Genomic DNA, 15,158 nt, shown 5'->3' on the forward strand with positions numbered 1-15,158 from the left:
GAGGATTCCAAAGGAAAGCAAGAGGGCAAAACCCCAAACATAACTATTTTTCAGTTCTCTACTTACATGATTTGGTATTGTTCCATTGTCCAGAGCAAGTCACACATCCAGGCTCATGGGCAGTGTGGGAAAGAAGTACTAAAGAGCATGAATACAAAGATGTGAACCAGTTAGAGCTTTACTGCTGCAATTAGCCCACCTCAGTGAAGGACACCTGGCTCATTTAATCTTTATATGTTTGGGGCATGGCTAAGAATGAGGGCATGGGCAGTTCCAGTTAGGTTCTGGTGTCTTTGTCAGCATGTTGTATACTACCCAAGAAAACTGTCATGTTACAGAAAAAAAGAAAGAAATCATTAAAAGCTCTTATTTTTCCAAGAACATCTGAGTGAAATTGGAGGTGTGTCCAATGAATTGGTTAAATTATTAAAAACTGAATTTTTTGGTGTGTTGTTCTTCCATACCTATCCCTTGGGATTTTTTACTTTAACAGATTTGCTGCTTCCATGTCCTTATAGTGAGGTGGGCTAGGAACTTCAGAAAACAGCTTCTTGCCTGACATCCTAATGTTGTTCTACTCTCTCATGGATTTTGCAGGCTGCCTGCCATAAGGAAAGACATGTCTCTCAGAAGGCTGTTTCCTTCATCCATGATATACTGACAGAGGTTCTCACTGACTGGAATGAGCCACCTCATTTTCATTTTAACGAAGCACTGTTCCGACCTTTTGAGCGTATTATGCAGCTGGAGTTGTGTGATGAGGACGTCCAAGACCAGGTGAGGATGTCCTGGTGGTGAGCACCGTCATCATTGGAGCTGGCTCTAACTGAGCACACTTTCAGGCACTGTTCTATGACGTTTGCATGTTTCATCTTTCCAGTAATCCTTTGTGGGATCTGTGACAAAGAGAGGCTAAGCAATTTAGCTAAGGACACATGATTAGTGATTGGTGGAATTGGAGTTTGAACCTAGGCAATCTGGCTATGCTGGTCTATACTTGGACCTCGCCTATACTTTTAACTGTTACCATACCCTCTACTGAGAGACAAATGCCAAAGGAACTAACTGGACACTTCATATCGGGCATGATGGTGTGCTAGAAACTCAGATCCTCTCTTCAAAATTTACTAAAAATTTTCAGTAACGGTTAAAAATTCCTTTTAAATACATTGACATATCAGCAGGAAAGTAAGGAAAACTAAGGTGCCCAAAGCTAAGTAACAAGAAACCAGAGAAGCAGGCAAAGCTCTTAAGACGGATTCTGCTATGAAGGAATTTGCCTCGGGTGAAGCTGAGTTCTGCTTAATAACATTCTTGAGGCCACCAGAACCTGAGAGAAATCTCCATGCAAACCTTATAGAACCGTTGTTACCCTCAGGCCACGGCTGAATTAGAAATGAATGGGGTACTACCCTCCCTGAGTTATATCAGCCTCTTTCTAACATTGGCTCTTGGTGGAGATAAAATAACTCTCCAGAATTTAAAATTACAGGCTAGCCCCTCTGTGCGGTCAGGGTAGGAAATTGCACCACCCAGTGGTCTGAGCAGCGTCCTGTAGGCGCTCTACAGAAGCAACGGAATTCTTCCCTTTGGAGGGACTCATTTCAACTCAAGTCACAAAAGAATCTCACAAAGTTCAGAAATATGTGAATTTACAGTATTTATAAAATACCACAAAACATACAGAAACAAGGCAATACTCAGAGGGAGCTGCTGAAACAACAGATGGCACAACCACAACTAAAAAGAATTGAAATATTGGATCTTTCATTAAAAATATTAAATGAGAATGAAGGAAAATATGAGAGAATACCTAAAGACTAGGTTGGAGGATTCCAATAATGGTGAGCTACGTAACTGAGATCAACTTCCCACAGGGAACAGCTAGAAAAAGTTGGATTAAAAAAAGCTTTTTAATCACTGGAATAAAATAAGGAAGTGAATAACTGTGAGGCCAACATCTAGGAGAGAAAGAATACCTAGAGGTGGTGCCTCATGTTTGCAGCTGCTTTTCCTGAAATGGAATCTACTAATTTCAGAAGAGGAAGCTGAGAGATTGAGAAGCTAAGCTCAATTGGAGTACAAGACATGCCAAATCTAGTAACTTCCTGACATCTTGGGTGAGAACCATGAGGAGAAAGGGACATAGGAGAAGGAAGGGTGGTAGACTAGTCATAGCAGGAAATAATCCCCATCTTCAGACAAACCCAATACTTGATATGAGATTGGGTGACCTGAGATTTCTAGAGCCTACAATAGGCACAAAACACCCCTCTGACAGAAGATAACATCATTCCAAGGACTGAAATTATTTCTTGGTTTGCATATGCAATGTTCACATTCAATAAAAAATAATCAGACTCATTAGGAAATAACATGTCCTTGAAAACAAAACCAACAAACAAACAATAAAAATATACACGCACACATACATACGTAGCCAGGTATCCAGATATCGGAGTTATCTGAGATAGACTTTAACATATTATGCTTAAATATGTTCAGAAAGTTTAAGACAGGGAGCACTTTGGCTATGGTGGCATGAGAAGTTAATGAATCCTCCTCACAAAAATCAAGTATAAAACAGAACAAAATGGAAGTTTCTCCAAAAAACTGAAAATAGAAATACTGTTTGACCCAGAAATTCCACTTTTGGGAATTTACCCAAAGAAAACAAAACCACTAATTTGAAAAAGTATATGCACTCCTATATCTATCACAGCATTATTTACAATGGCCACGGTATGGAAGCAACCTAAGTGTCTATCTACAGATGAATGGATAAAGAAGATACAGGACACATATACAATGTAATATTAGCCATAAGAAAATGAAATCTTGGCATTTGTGACAATATGGATGAACCTAGAGGGTATTATGCTAAGTGAAATAAGTCAGGCAGAGAAAGACAAATACCGTATGATTTCACTTATATGTGGAATCTAAACAATAAATGAATGGACAAAACAAAAATAGACTCAGACACAGAGAACAGACTTGTGGACGCCATACAGGAGGAGGTGGGAGGATGGGCAAAATAGCTGAAGGGGATAAAGAGGTACAAACTAGGAGTTACAAGTTACAAGGATGGAAAGTACAGCATAAGGAATATAGTCAATAATATGGTAATATCTTCATATATTGATATATGGTAACTACACTTATGGTGAGCACTTAGCAGTGTATGTAATTGTCAGATCACTGTGTTGAAATGAATATTATATTGCATATCAACTATATTTCAATTTTTGAAAAGACAGAATTGTCAAAAGCAACCATTTCAGTGCTTTGGATATTGACCAAGGGGCATACAAGAAATTGAATAGCATTTATGCTTAAAAATAGTTCTTGCTAGAACTTTGGTTAAGAACAGTGGGAGTCTGTGACCTCTTGCCAAAGACTGCACCCAGCACCGTTACTACCATGCTGTTGGCAAGAATAGTAGTTTGACCAGTGTGGGACTAACTTGGAAAATCAACAGCTTTTCTTATATAAAGAACAGGCTTAGTTTAGAGAAAAGGAAAAAAGATCATTGGTTTGTCAACTAAAAGTGGGGAGTTCCTTAGGAAGTGAACGAACTGGGAATCCTGCAGCTTTGCTAGCCTAAGATTGTAGTAAGAAATATAACATGAGTTTCTAGAAACCAGAGATTCATGGGAGGACTAGATAAGTTCCTCACACATTTCTGGCAACTGAAACTTGGACATATGCAAGATAGACTATATATATCTTATCAGAAAGTAAAATACAAGGGAGACTTAAGAACTGACTGAATTTGGAATATTGTCTCCAACCTAGATACGTGTTGGTTGGCACGGGGTGGAAGCTTTAAAAGCTCCAGTGTGTTTGAGTGCAATCTCCCCCAGTGTAGCAGCTGACCACTAACCTGTGCAAGCATGGGGATGAACACTAGGAAGTTGGACTAAAAAATAAAAACAAAGAAATTAAGCAGGCCCATTGGTGCCTCACATGTGGGAAGAGACAGTTTCCACAGTTGAAGTCCAACTCCTTAGTTTAAAAAAAAAAACAGAAAAGTAAATCAGAATCCAGCATTGCTACAATTTATTTCTAAAATATCCATTTTTTGGCAAAAAAAAAAAAAAGACATACAAAGGGACAAGAAAAAGTGACACATACTGGGATGGGGAGTGGGGCAGGAGGGAGGGGACAATAGATGGTAATTGATTTAGAGTGAGTCTAGATATTAGACTTGGGAGACAGACTATAGAACAGCTATTATAAATATACTGAAAAAATTAAAGAAAAATGTGATGACAGTGACTCAAAGGTAGTCTAAATAGAGAAATGGAAACCATGAAAAAAATGCAAATTCTAGAGTCGAAAAGAGCAGTAACTGAAATGAAAATTCCACTAGATGGGCTTACCAGCAAGATTTGAGATGATAGAAGAATCAGTGACCTTGAAAATAGACTAATAGAAATGATCCATTCAAAAGATCAGCAAGAATTAAGTTTGACCAAAAATAAATAAAGCCTTTGAGACCTGTGGGGAAATACCATGCATACATGTAATGGGAGTCCCAGATGAAGAAGAGAAAGACAAAGGGGTAGGAATATTTAGAGAAATAATGGGACCCCAATTAGCATCAACACAAGGATGTCCTCAGTAGATATAGTCAACCTGCTCAAAGAAAAAACTATGAGAGCAGCAAGAGAAAACCAGTTCATTACCATGTGAAAAACACAATAGGTTTAGTTGCTACTTCTCCAGAAAGAATAAAATTCAGAAGACAATGTGAAATAACATATTGAAAGTGCTGAAAGAAAAAAAATTGATTAATAAATAATTCTAGAGAAACTGCCCTTCAGAAATGAAGTAAAGACATCATCAGATAAAACTTGATAGAATTTCTTGCCAACCAACCTTTCTTATAAGAAATACTAAAGGAATTCCTTTAGACTAAAAAGAGATAACAAAAGGTAGTAAATCAATTTCATAAAAAGAAATGGTACCTATGTGGGTAAATATAAAAGATTGTATACAGTTTTTCTCTTTCTCTTAATTTATTTTAAAATCATAATGTTTAAAGCAATAACACACTGAATTTTTAGATTTATTTAATACTTATATTTAGTATTAAAAGATATAAGTAACAGTAGCAAATATAAGGGAGAGAAAACAGAACTATTTAGAAGCAAAGTTACTATAGTTTGCCAGAATTAAGTCAGTATTAACTTGGAGAATATTATGATTTATTGAAGATGCATACTAAAATCCCTAGGGCCACAGTGAAAAAAGTAACACAAAAAACAGATTAAAGATAAACAGAGCAATTAAAGTGATACACTAAAAATATATTTAACAGAAAAGAAAGGAAGAACAGAGAAACAAAACACATTATATATATGAAAAATAAATAGTAAAATGACAGATGTAAATAGGATCATAGCAATAAAAGCATTAAATATGCTTTGATGAAGAGATGCCCAACATCATTAGCTATTATGGAAATAATCAAAACCCAAATGAGATAGCACTTCAAACCCATTAGGATGACTTTGGTAAAAAAGATAATAACAAGTTTTGGTGATGATGTGGAGAAGTTGGAGCCCTCATATGCTACTAGTGAGAAGGCTAAATGTGTTTCCTCCATGGAAAACAGTCCTCAAAAGGTATTCACCCAAGAAAAGTGAAAACATTTACCCATATAAGTCTTGGACACAAATGTTTGTAGCACCATTTTTCATAATAGTCAGAAAATTAGAAACAACCTAAATTGCATCAGCTGATAAATTGATAAAATACATATCCACCAATGAAATATTCTGCAATAAAAAACTTAAATACTACATTGTGCTACAACATGGATGGACCTTGGAAACATTACATTAAATGAAAAAAGCCAGTCACAAAATACCACATTTTATATGATTGCACTTACATGAAATGTCCATAAAATTAATCTATAGAGACAAAAAGTAGATTCGTGATTGCTTAAGGCAAAGGGTAGGGTCATGGAGTGGGAATGACTGCTAACAGGTACTGGGTTGGCGGGGAGGTAATGAAAATGTTCTAAAATTAGATTGTGGTGATGGTTGTTCAATGCCCTGAATATGCTAAGAAAACATTGAACACTATAAATGGGTAAATTTTATTATGTTTATATCTCAAAGGTATTATTAAAAAACATGAATTGACTCAGCAATCAAGGTGGAGATTGTAAGGCTATATAAGACAATAAGATATTACAACGTACAGTCTGTAAGAGACAGATTTTAGATTCAGAGGCACAAATAGATTGAAAGTAAAAAGACTGAAAATGATATGACATGCGAACAGTAACCATGAAGGAGTTGGGGTGACTGTCTTAATGTCAGGCAAAATGGACATTAGTATGATAAATATTACTGAAACAAACTTTAAAACCTTGGGTTAGGCAACAATTTTTTTAGAAATGACACCAACATGATCCATAAAAAGAAAAATTGATGAATTAGGCCTTATCAAAATTGAAAACTTTTGCTCTTTCAAAAAACTTTATTAAAAAGAAAAACAAAAAGACAGGGCCAACACTGAAAAAAATATTTTCAAATCATATATCTCAGGAAGGATTTGAATCTAGAGTGCATAAAGAACAACAACTCAATAATAAACTGACAATGCTGAAAGGACAAAACCCCAGTTTAAAAAAACAGCAAAATATTTACAAGTGGTTAATAAACATATGAAAAGTTGCTCAGCAACATTGGTTGTTAGCAAAATGCTACGACTAACCATGTTCCAAAATTTGGAAGATTTTCAAGTGAGTTTGTCTGGGTTCTGATTTTTCTCTTTCACTAAAATTAACCCAGAAATAGGAAGTATAGAGTAATCACACTTTGCAGAAATCCTCCTGCTTCTTTTAAGGCCAGGGTTTTAAGTGCCACTTCCTTTGCCTCTGCCAGGTGGTCACATCCATTGGAGAGCTGGTTGAAGTGTGTTCCACCCAAATCCAGTCGGGATGGAGGCCCTTGTTCAGTGCCCTGGAAACAGTGCACAGTGGGAACAAGTCCGAGGTGAAGGAGTATCTGGTTGGTGATTATTCCATGGGTAAGAATGTCTGTTGATTTTATATCCTGGAACTTAAATGAATTCATTTATTAATCCAGTAGTTTTTGGTGGAATCTTAAGGATTTTCCAAAAGTAAGATCATGTCATCTATAAAGAGAAAATTTTACTTCTTCCTTTCTAGTTTCAATACATTTTATTTTTTCCTGCCTAATTGCTCTGGCTAGAATTTCCAAAACTGTTACATAGGAATGGCGAAAGTGGGAAGAATGTATGGATGATTCTGTTACAGAGCATGCGTTCTTTATGCCAAGTTTCATGCTATCAAAAGAAATTGAGCAATAGGGAAGACTGACATTCATGTTTTCTCAGCAGGAAATAATCTGGAATAGCAGGGACACAAATTCTGAGTTTTACCAGGAGATCAAGAGTCCTGAGCATTATCAGGCCCTGCTCTTACTGACAGATCAAACAAAAGACTAAGGGGCTTCTGTTGTTTCACTTATACATAACTGTGTTGCATTTATTCCTAAAACCAAGAAGAAAATGATATCTGCTTGCTAATAAGGGCATAAGTATCATAACACAGGAGAATCCAAATTAGGGAGATGGAGTATGGCTAGAGATGGATGGGCACCTGTAAAGCACACCCAGTGACCAAGGGTGTTGTGTCAGCAGTCCCCAGGACCCCACATTCAGAGACCTACCAGAAGGGCTCAAGGAGCCAACTACAGTTGTGCTAAGATTTGTTACGTGGCTCAGATTGATGACCTGGCTTACAACTAAGACTTATTATGTCAATATAACAAGGGCAAGCCAAATTATAAGGGAAAAGGACACAGAGTCTGGGGGAAATCCCTGTACAGGCTTCTTGGCGCTCTCACCCACCCTGGAGGGGGTTCTATGGAGCTGACTCTTCCCCCAGTAGTGAAAATGCAGCAGCATGAGTGTAATGTTTGTGTTCAGTGAAGCCCAGAAGAAACCCAGCTGAGGGCTGGTCACATAGACACCCATGGCCTCCACGGACAAAAAATTCTAGACTCCCCAAAGGAAAACAGGTGTTCTGAATACACCATGTTGTTTGCACAAACTGTGTAGGCACAGCGGAAGACCCTCATCAGTTAACTTGCCTAGAAATATTCTGAGAACCAAGTTCCCAGACAATGGCTAGCCTGGCATTCCAGCCTTTTTAAGGATAGCAGTCTCAGACCTTCTGTGTTAACTCTTTCCCACACAGGTATGAATAAATTAGTGTATGCCATTAGGGGTTTAGCCAAACCTTCCCTTCCCTGTAATTCTGTGGGCAGGAGAATCCCAGAGGCACACATGTGTCATTGCCCTACAGATCTGCACATTGCCTCCACGTGCTTGCAGCCCTTGGCTTGGACCTCATCTCTTTACTGAGCTTTTTGTAGCCTTCCTGCAGCTCCCCCTGCAGGCAAAGGTGAGAAAGACAACATTGGAGCCAAGCCAGTGGTCCAGCCAAGGCCTGGGCTTTTCTCCAATAGATCTTTTCCAAGACTCCATGGAAGATGCTGGGAGTATAGGCAACCTGAAGAAGAGCGTTAGCTTTCTTAAAATTCTGCAATCTTCCTCCCGCAGGAAAAGGCCAAGCTCCAGTGTTTGATGTATTTGAAGCTTTTCTCAATACTGACAACATCCAGGTCTTTGCTAATGCAGCCACTAGTTACATCATGTGCCTTATGAAGTTTGTCAAAGGACTGGGTAAGTGAAGTCCTCCTTTCATGCCTCATGACAGCTGGGGACTATTTCCTAGATGTTTTTGTATAGAGATCCCTGGAGACAGGCCCCCGGATTGCCTGGAGCCAGCAAGCATCCTGGAATATAAGCAGATGGTTGTGTACTCAGAAGCAGAAAACTTACTGTAAAAGCTGTTTGGATTTTTTCCAGGATTGGTATTTTTCACTGTGTTCATGGACTAATCTCGTAATGCAGCATGTTTTCATTCTATATGTTATTTTACTCCAACTTCTGTCTGAGTCTTAAAATATTCAATAATTGCCCTATACAAGAAACTATCCTCCTTGGTGTCACATAATTAGCAGCCTGAATTTGAGTTCCCACCTCCTTCTAGGCCAAAATCAAGACTGCTTCCAACTCCCTGCCCTGGGCCTTATCAATCATAAACATATTTTATGTAAAAGTCCCCCTCCTTTGAAGCCTCATGTATTTCAGGAACTACCCAGTAGATTTTATGCTTAATTTAGGAATACTTTAAAAATGTAGAGTCTTGCTGTATTGCATGACGTGCTACCGCAGTTTGTTATAGAGCATGAGTTTATCTGGGGTGAAATAAAAGGTGGGGCAGTTAGTTAACCCAAAAATTTGGAAGGAACTTAAGTCTTAAAAGTTTTGAGAATTTCACCATGGAGTGCTCTTAGACCTGGAGCCTGAGTTTAAACAAGGAAAAGATAAGGTTCATAATATTCTTTTTATATTCTTGCTAAATAAGCAGCCATTCCTTTGCAAAAGAAAACTGGACACAAAGAAACTAGGTGACTTCACTCATTTTCCCCGTCTTTTCTAACAGGAACAAAAGGAAGTTTCAGGATGGAGGCTGGAGGCCACATGTCTAATCTGTAGCCCATCCTTGTTACCTCCCATTGTCATATATCCTCACGGTATCATTACATATACCCTGCCAAGTAGAGGACTGGGCTGAGGAACACCCAGGGCAGCCACTGACTTACTGATTTTATATACTGAGCTTCAGAGGAAGATTTCTTTTGAGCAACAGAATAGTTTTTTTTGAACTCTGCTTTATGTTAAATAGAAGCCAAATAATTTATTATCTTAAACAAAGACCTAACACATGAATGCTTGCATTAAATAGTAGAAAATCCAGTTCTTGTTTAGGAAAAACTCACTCCTGCTGTGTGTGTCCCCTTTGCCCCCATATTACTATCACACTCACACCACTTCTGACACTAGATGTATGGAGTTTTTTTCACACTAAGCAATTCTGTGCAACACCAGCTGGGTGTCCTACAATTCAGTTCCGTTCTGACGCTACCCAACTTAGCTCAGAAACTGCAGGCTAAGGGCTCAGGCCCACGAGGCTGCCCTTGCCCCACTTCAGGTACCAATCGTAAGTAGCAGGTCCCCAGGTTACCTACCGCTTCTGTCCACCTCGGCTACATGTCAGAGGCTCCCAGGACTTCTGCCCCTTGGATTCGTTTATTTGTTAGAACAGCTCACAGAACTCAGGGAAACACATTGACCAGTTTATTATACAATAAAGAATATGATAAAGGATAAAGATGAACAGCTAGATGAAGGGATATGTAACTCAAGATCTGAAAGGGTCCCGAGCACTGGAGCTCCTGTCCCCTCAGAGTTAGGGCGTGCCACCCTCCTGGCACGTAGATGTGTTCACCAGCCCAGAAGCTCTCAACCCAAACCCAAAGTACCAAGTACCAGCCCGAACCTCATACTTTGGGGATTTCCATAGACACTCCCCCACATAAGCTATGATGGATCATTAACTCTTTGTCTGTCTCTGGAAAGTGAGGATGGGGCTGACAATGCCGAGCTTCTAATCACCGTCTGGTCTTTCTGGTGACCAGCCCCCATCCAGGAGCCCACCAAGAGCTGCCTCCTTAGAAGAGAAGACACTCCTATCACCCAAGAAATTCAAGGGATTTAAGAGCTCTGCCTCAGGAATTGAAGTCAAAGTCCAAAAATTAGGACAAATGATGTTCCTGGTGCTCTTTAGCATCTTCCCACTTAGCAAATGGCAAGGGTTTTAGGAGCTCTGTGCCAGGTACCAGGGCAGAGATCAATATGTGTATTTTCTATTATGTTACAGGCCTCTATTTCATTTAAGGACCATTATTACTGGTAACCTATTGTTCACTGAGAAGCTGAGGGGCTGCCAGCTCTGTGGACACAACAGCTGGACATTCTAAGGGGACATAAAGATGAATAAAACATGCTTCCCATCTGTGAGAGCCTCACAGCCTCTTCTGGGAAACAGACATGTAATCAATAATACAGCTCAGTAAGATGAATACTTTAAGAGAGGCTAGTTTAAAAAAAAAAAAAAAGCCATTTAAGCCAAGTGAACAAGCAGTGAACAGATGTCTGGTTAGTGGAGGCCCACGCCAGCTTCAAAGAGGAAGTGACATTTGAACTCTGACAAGTGAGCCTTAGGTTTACTTTTCTAAAAATAGGGTACGTTGGAGGCACCCACACAGAAGGGGTGGTGGAGATGAACTGGAAAGAGAGGAAGGGACCACGGTGTGAAGTGAGGTGACCACGTGTAACATTAGAAGCTAGACTCTGGCAGTTCACATGTCCCTGTAGGCAGGGACAAGGGGCTGCAGACAGACACCAGTGCTGCGGTAGCTTGGAAGAAAGTAGACAGGAAGGAATTGGCTCTAGCCTATTGTAGAGGTGGGATCTACAGGGGTTGGGCCTGCTCGGATGTGGGGCCTGAGAGGAGGTGCTGGGGATGATTCCTGTTCCCCAAGTTTCTTACAAGGACTTGTATTACCCAGAATTGAGATATATAAACAGATAGCAGGCTAGATGTGGAGGAGAGGAAAAAGTAATGAATTATATCCTTGGACATTTGGACACATTCAGTTTTTTAAAATATTCAAGCAGAGATGCATTGTAGCATGTTAGAAGTCTGCAATTTTGTCTTAGGGAGGGAGTTGGGGCCTGAACATAGAGCTGCAGAATTATCAGTGTGTCGTGGAGAATATTTAAAAGAGACAGGTTCTATTTTTTTCTGTGAATTAGAAGGTGGAGTTACTTGTACTGCATACCACTCCTGGTCCAGGGGCTGCCCTGTGCTTGGACTTTGATGTGAAAAAGCAGTGTAGGTAAAAAATAAATAAATAAAACCTTTGCAACACTCACTGTGATCAACAGGCTAGGAAATGAAATTTTTTAAAATTCCCACTTAGTTACTCCAACATGAATTTTGTCTGTGTTTTTATATCACAAAGTGAGTTAATCTAAACCACAGGTTGGTAAACTATTACCCAAAAGCCTAGCCCAACCCACTGTTAGCTTTTATAAGTAAGTTCTTTGGAACACCACCATGACCATTTGTCTATGGCTGTTTTCATGCTGCAATAGCAGAGTTGGGAAAAGCCTAAAATATTTACTACCTGGACCTGTACAAAAAAATTTGCCAGTCTCTGATCTGAGACATAAGAAATGTTTATCTTTTCTTCTCATTTTTAAGGAGAAACATGCCTCTTTGTCTGTCTGAATTTTAACTAATGCCTAGTAATTATGTCTGTTTACCCAGAGGAGAGGGTGCTAGTTGCTGCGATTATAGACATTTAGAAACAATTACAGTGCTGTGGAATGATTTTATTAAAAGTAGTGAAATAGATTCATTGCATGTGAAAAAGAATAATACTCAACTACTCTTTACCTATGGAAAAATCTAGATACCCTCTATAGATCTGTGAAATCTCTAGGTGTGTACAAGAAATAAAAGTCATTTAACTTATATAGCCTCCATCCCCAAGCTCCAGATGTTTAGAATCTTCCCAGAATCTTTATCGTCACTGTTTAGTACTGAGCACTAGCAGCAAATGAGGTACCTTTTCAAACAGAGACCTCCTGCTTCATTCCAGCCAAGCACATGGCTTGTCTCTGGGATCATCCTCTGTCATCAAAGCTTTAGAAGTCACACCATCAACAGCAGGGACCCAGTGAGGTGAGTGATAGTGCCCGGGTACAAGAGAGCACCATCTAGCCACTGGAAGCCCCGTGGAGAATACAGAAAAGGAGTTGGTAATTTATTGGAAAAGGGAGTTAAGACAAAACAGGATAAGCAAATAGGACGTACAGTGTGGTCCCGCCTATATGTAACCTGTACACATGCAGGGAAAAAAAAAATGACTGAAAGGATTTGTCTCCAGGTTGTACAGTGGAAGGTAATTTTTCCTTCTTCTATTTTAGTAGACATTTGGTGAACTGATGCTGTTTGAATGAATAGGTCTTCTGTTGTAAGGTGAAAACAAGGGTAATTTTGTTTGTTTCTGTCTCCCTTTGCTGCCCCCAGGGGAGGTAGACTGTAAAGAGATTGGAGACTGTGTCCCAGGACCAGGAGCCACGTCCCCAGACCTGTGCCTCCCTGCCCTGGATTACCTTAGGCGCTGTTCTCAGGTACGGGAATGCTCATGCTGAGTCCGGGCCCTGAGACCTGCCTCAAAAGATACTTGCCAAAATACGCATGGACTCTTGCTGAAGCCCACGAGAGGTACTTGCTGCTGCCTCTGAGCAGATAAGGCTTAGATTTGGAGTATGACATTTCGTCCCCACTCCGTGAAAGAAATAAATAATAATATAGTAAACCACTCAACTACACCTGCAATCTCTGAAATTTCTCTTTTGTACTCGAACACATGAACTGCCATAATCTCTGTATTTGTGTCAGTCTTTAGGGGAAGGGGTCATGAGGTCATGGGACATCTTCCTGATAGGGGGATGGGGGCACAAATAGTGAAGAGAGATATAAAAAAAGTAAGAGGGACATATTCAATTGAGATCTAGTACTGAAATCCTATAAAACAGTGCTTATCAAAGTGATAGTGACCTTTGTCGTGCTAAGTCCAATAATTACCTGTCCTTATGTCAAATTCTGGTGGAATAAAAACAATACTCCCTCCATGAAGCCCTTTCCCTTCTGGCCTCAGTGACAACTTCTCGGGTTGGGGCCCCAGGCCTCTTTTTGTCTCTATCTTTCACCTCTCCCTTGGTGGTAATGTTAAGCTTCTTGTTTTTAGAAAAGATGCCAGCCCTGGCTGCTTCCTCCAGCTACCTCCACAAGGCCCCAAGTGCCATGACCCCAGCTATCTTTTCACCCTGAGATCCTTCCCCCCCCATTCACTATACCCTAAGCACACAAATGTGCTCTCTTCAAGGACATCCCTCTCATTAATGCTCAGGCCCATTGCTGTTCCCTCTGCCTGGAAATCTCTCTCCATAATCTCTCTCTGATATTCCTTGTCTTCCAGATCTCATCTGAAACCTCAGCTTCCCAGGGAGACCAGGGTTTGGGTGTCCGCCAGGTCCATGTCAACATGTCCCACACTCCCTAGTCACTCCTTCTAATATCTGCTGTCTAATTTTTTCCTGCAGCATTTATGTCAAATTTTATTTATTATTTGTGAGAAGATAATTCTAAGTCTCACTCACAGCTGTTTCCCTGGTTTCTAGAACAGTACAGGCAGAGCAGGTACAATTCTAAATCATGAAGAGCCTTGGGGGTTTATGCCAGTAACAGAATCTCTGGGGGATGGGTCTAGCAGTGAGAGGACAATCAAGAATGCAGGGCGGTCTGGGAGCTCTGCTCCTGAGACCGTCATCTCTTCCACCTTGCCCACAGATTCCTCCATTCCCCCACTTGCTCTTGGCCCTGTTTCCCAGATGTTGACTCAAGGGAAGGGGAAATCAGAGTCTGGTATCCCATTTACCTACGGACCTTCTTAGAAGTCCCCGCAGAACACCTCCCGTAGGCAAAAATTCTTGACATGTTTTACGTTTCCCTTGGTAGGTTTACAAAAGTCTGTGAAATTTGTAAGGAATTGAGATTCTGAAAAAAAATTATCTGTAGGCTTTTCCTCTACCTTCTTGTTTCTCTTGGATGCTATTTCTCCTGCTTCATAGGATGGCTCGCTCTTGTGGGCAACCTGTGAATCCAAATCACAAACAAGCCAACTTTGAACCTTTCATACATCAGGAGCTTTTCTGGTTTTCTCTCACCCTTCTATTTCTGGCATATAATTTCATTCTTTAATAGTCCATGTGCAGCTTTTTCTAATATGTAATTGCAATTTGGCATTTTTTTATTCAGTTATTGGCCAAAATCTACAAAATGCCCTTGAAGCCAATATTCCTTAGTGGGCGACTTGCTAGCTTGCCTCGAAGACTTCAGGAGCAGTCAGCCAGCAGTGAGGATGGAATTGAGTCAGTCCTGTCTGATTTTGATGATGACACTGGTAAGCTCATTGATTGGACTAAACCAGGTTATTTACTATTTACTATGTTCATACGCCCAGAAGCTTAAACCTTAAGTAGTTTGTAGATGACAAGGGTGAGCATCCATTTATGTTGTTATTTCTAATTCTAACAAAATAAGTCTACCTAAAGTTTTCATGGAC

The 15,158-nt window shown here is 39.9% G+C and overlaps 1 protein-coding gene across 3 annotated transcripts in view; it reads left to right on the forward strand.

Annotated features, from left to right (window-relative positions):
* The window catches only part of ARFGEF3 (ARFGEF family member 3), a 155,228-nt gene that overhangs the window by 113,791 nt on the left and 26,279 nt on the right, over nucleotides 1-15,158 (forward strand). For all 3 annotated transcript variants that reach the window (XM_036994810.2, XM_017665088.3, XM_036994813.2), the window contains 5 exons: nucleotides 598-777; nucleotides 6,906-7,050; nucleotides 8,611-8,733; nucleotides 13,058-13,161; nucleotides 14,852-14,996. In XM_036994810.2, the coding sequence (XP_036850705.2) occupies nucleotides 598-777; nucleotides 6,906-7,050; nucleotides 8,611-8,733; nucleotides 13,058-13,161; nucleotides 14,852-14,996 (697 nt within the window). The remainder of the gene's footprint in view (nucleotides 1-597; nucleotides 778-6,905; nucleotides 7,051-8,610; nucleotides 8,734-13,057; nucleotides 13,162-14,851; nucleotides 14,997-15,158) is intronic.

The sequence above is a fragment of the Manis javanica genome, chromosome 13 (assembly GCF_040802235.1).
Source record: "Manis javanica isolate MJ-LG chromosome 13, MJ_LKY, whole genome shotgun sequence".
In the NCBI taxonomy this organism is placed as follows: domain Eukaryota; kingdom Metazoa; phylum Chordata; class Mammalia; order Pholidota; family Manidae; genus Manis; species Manis javanica.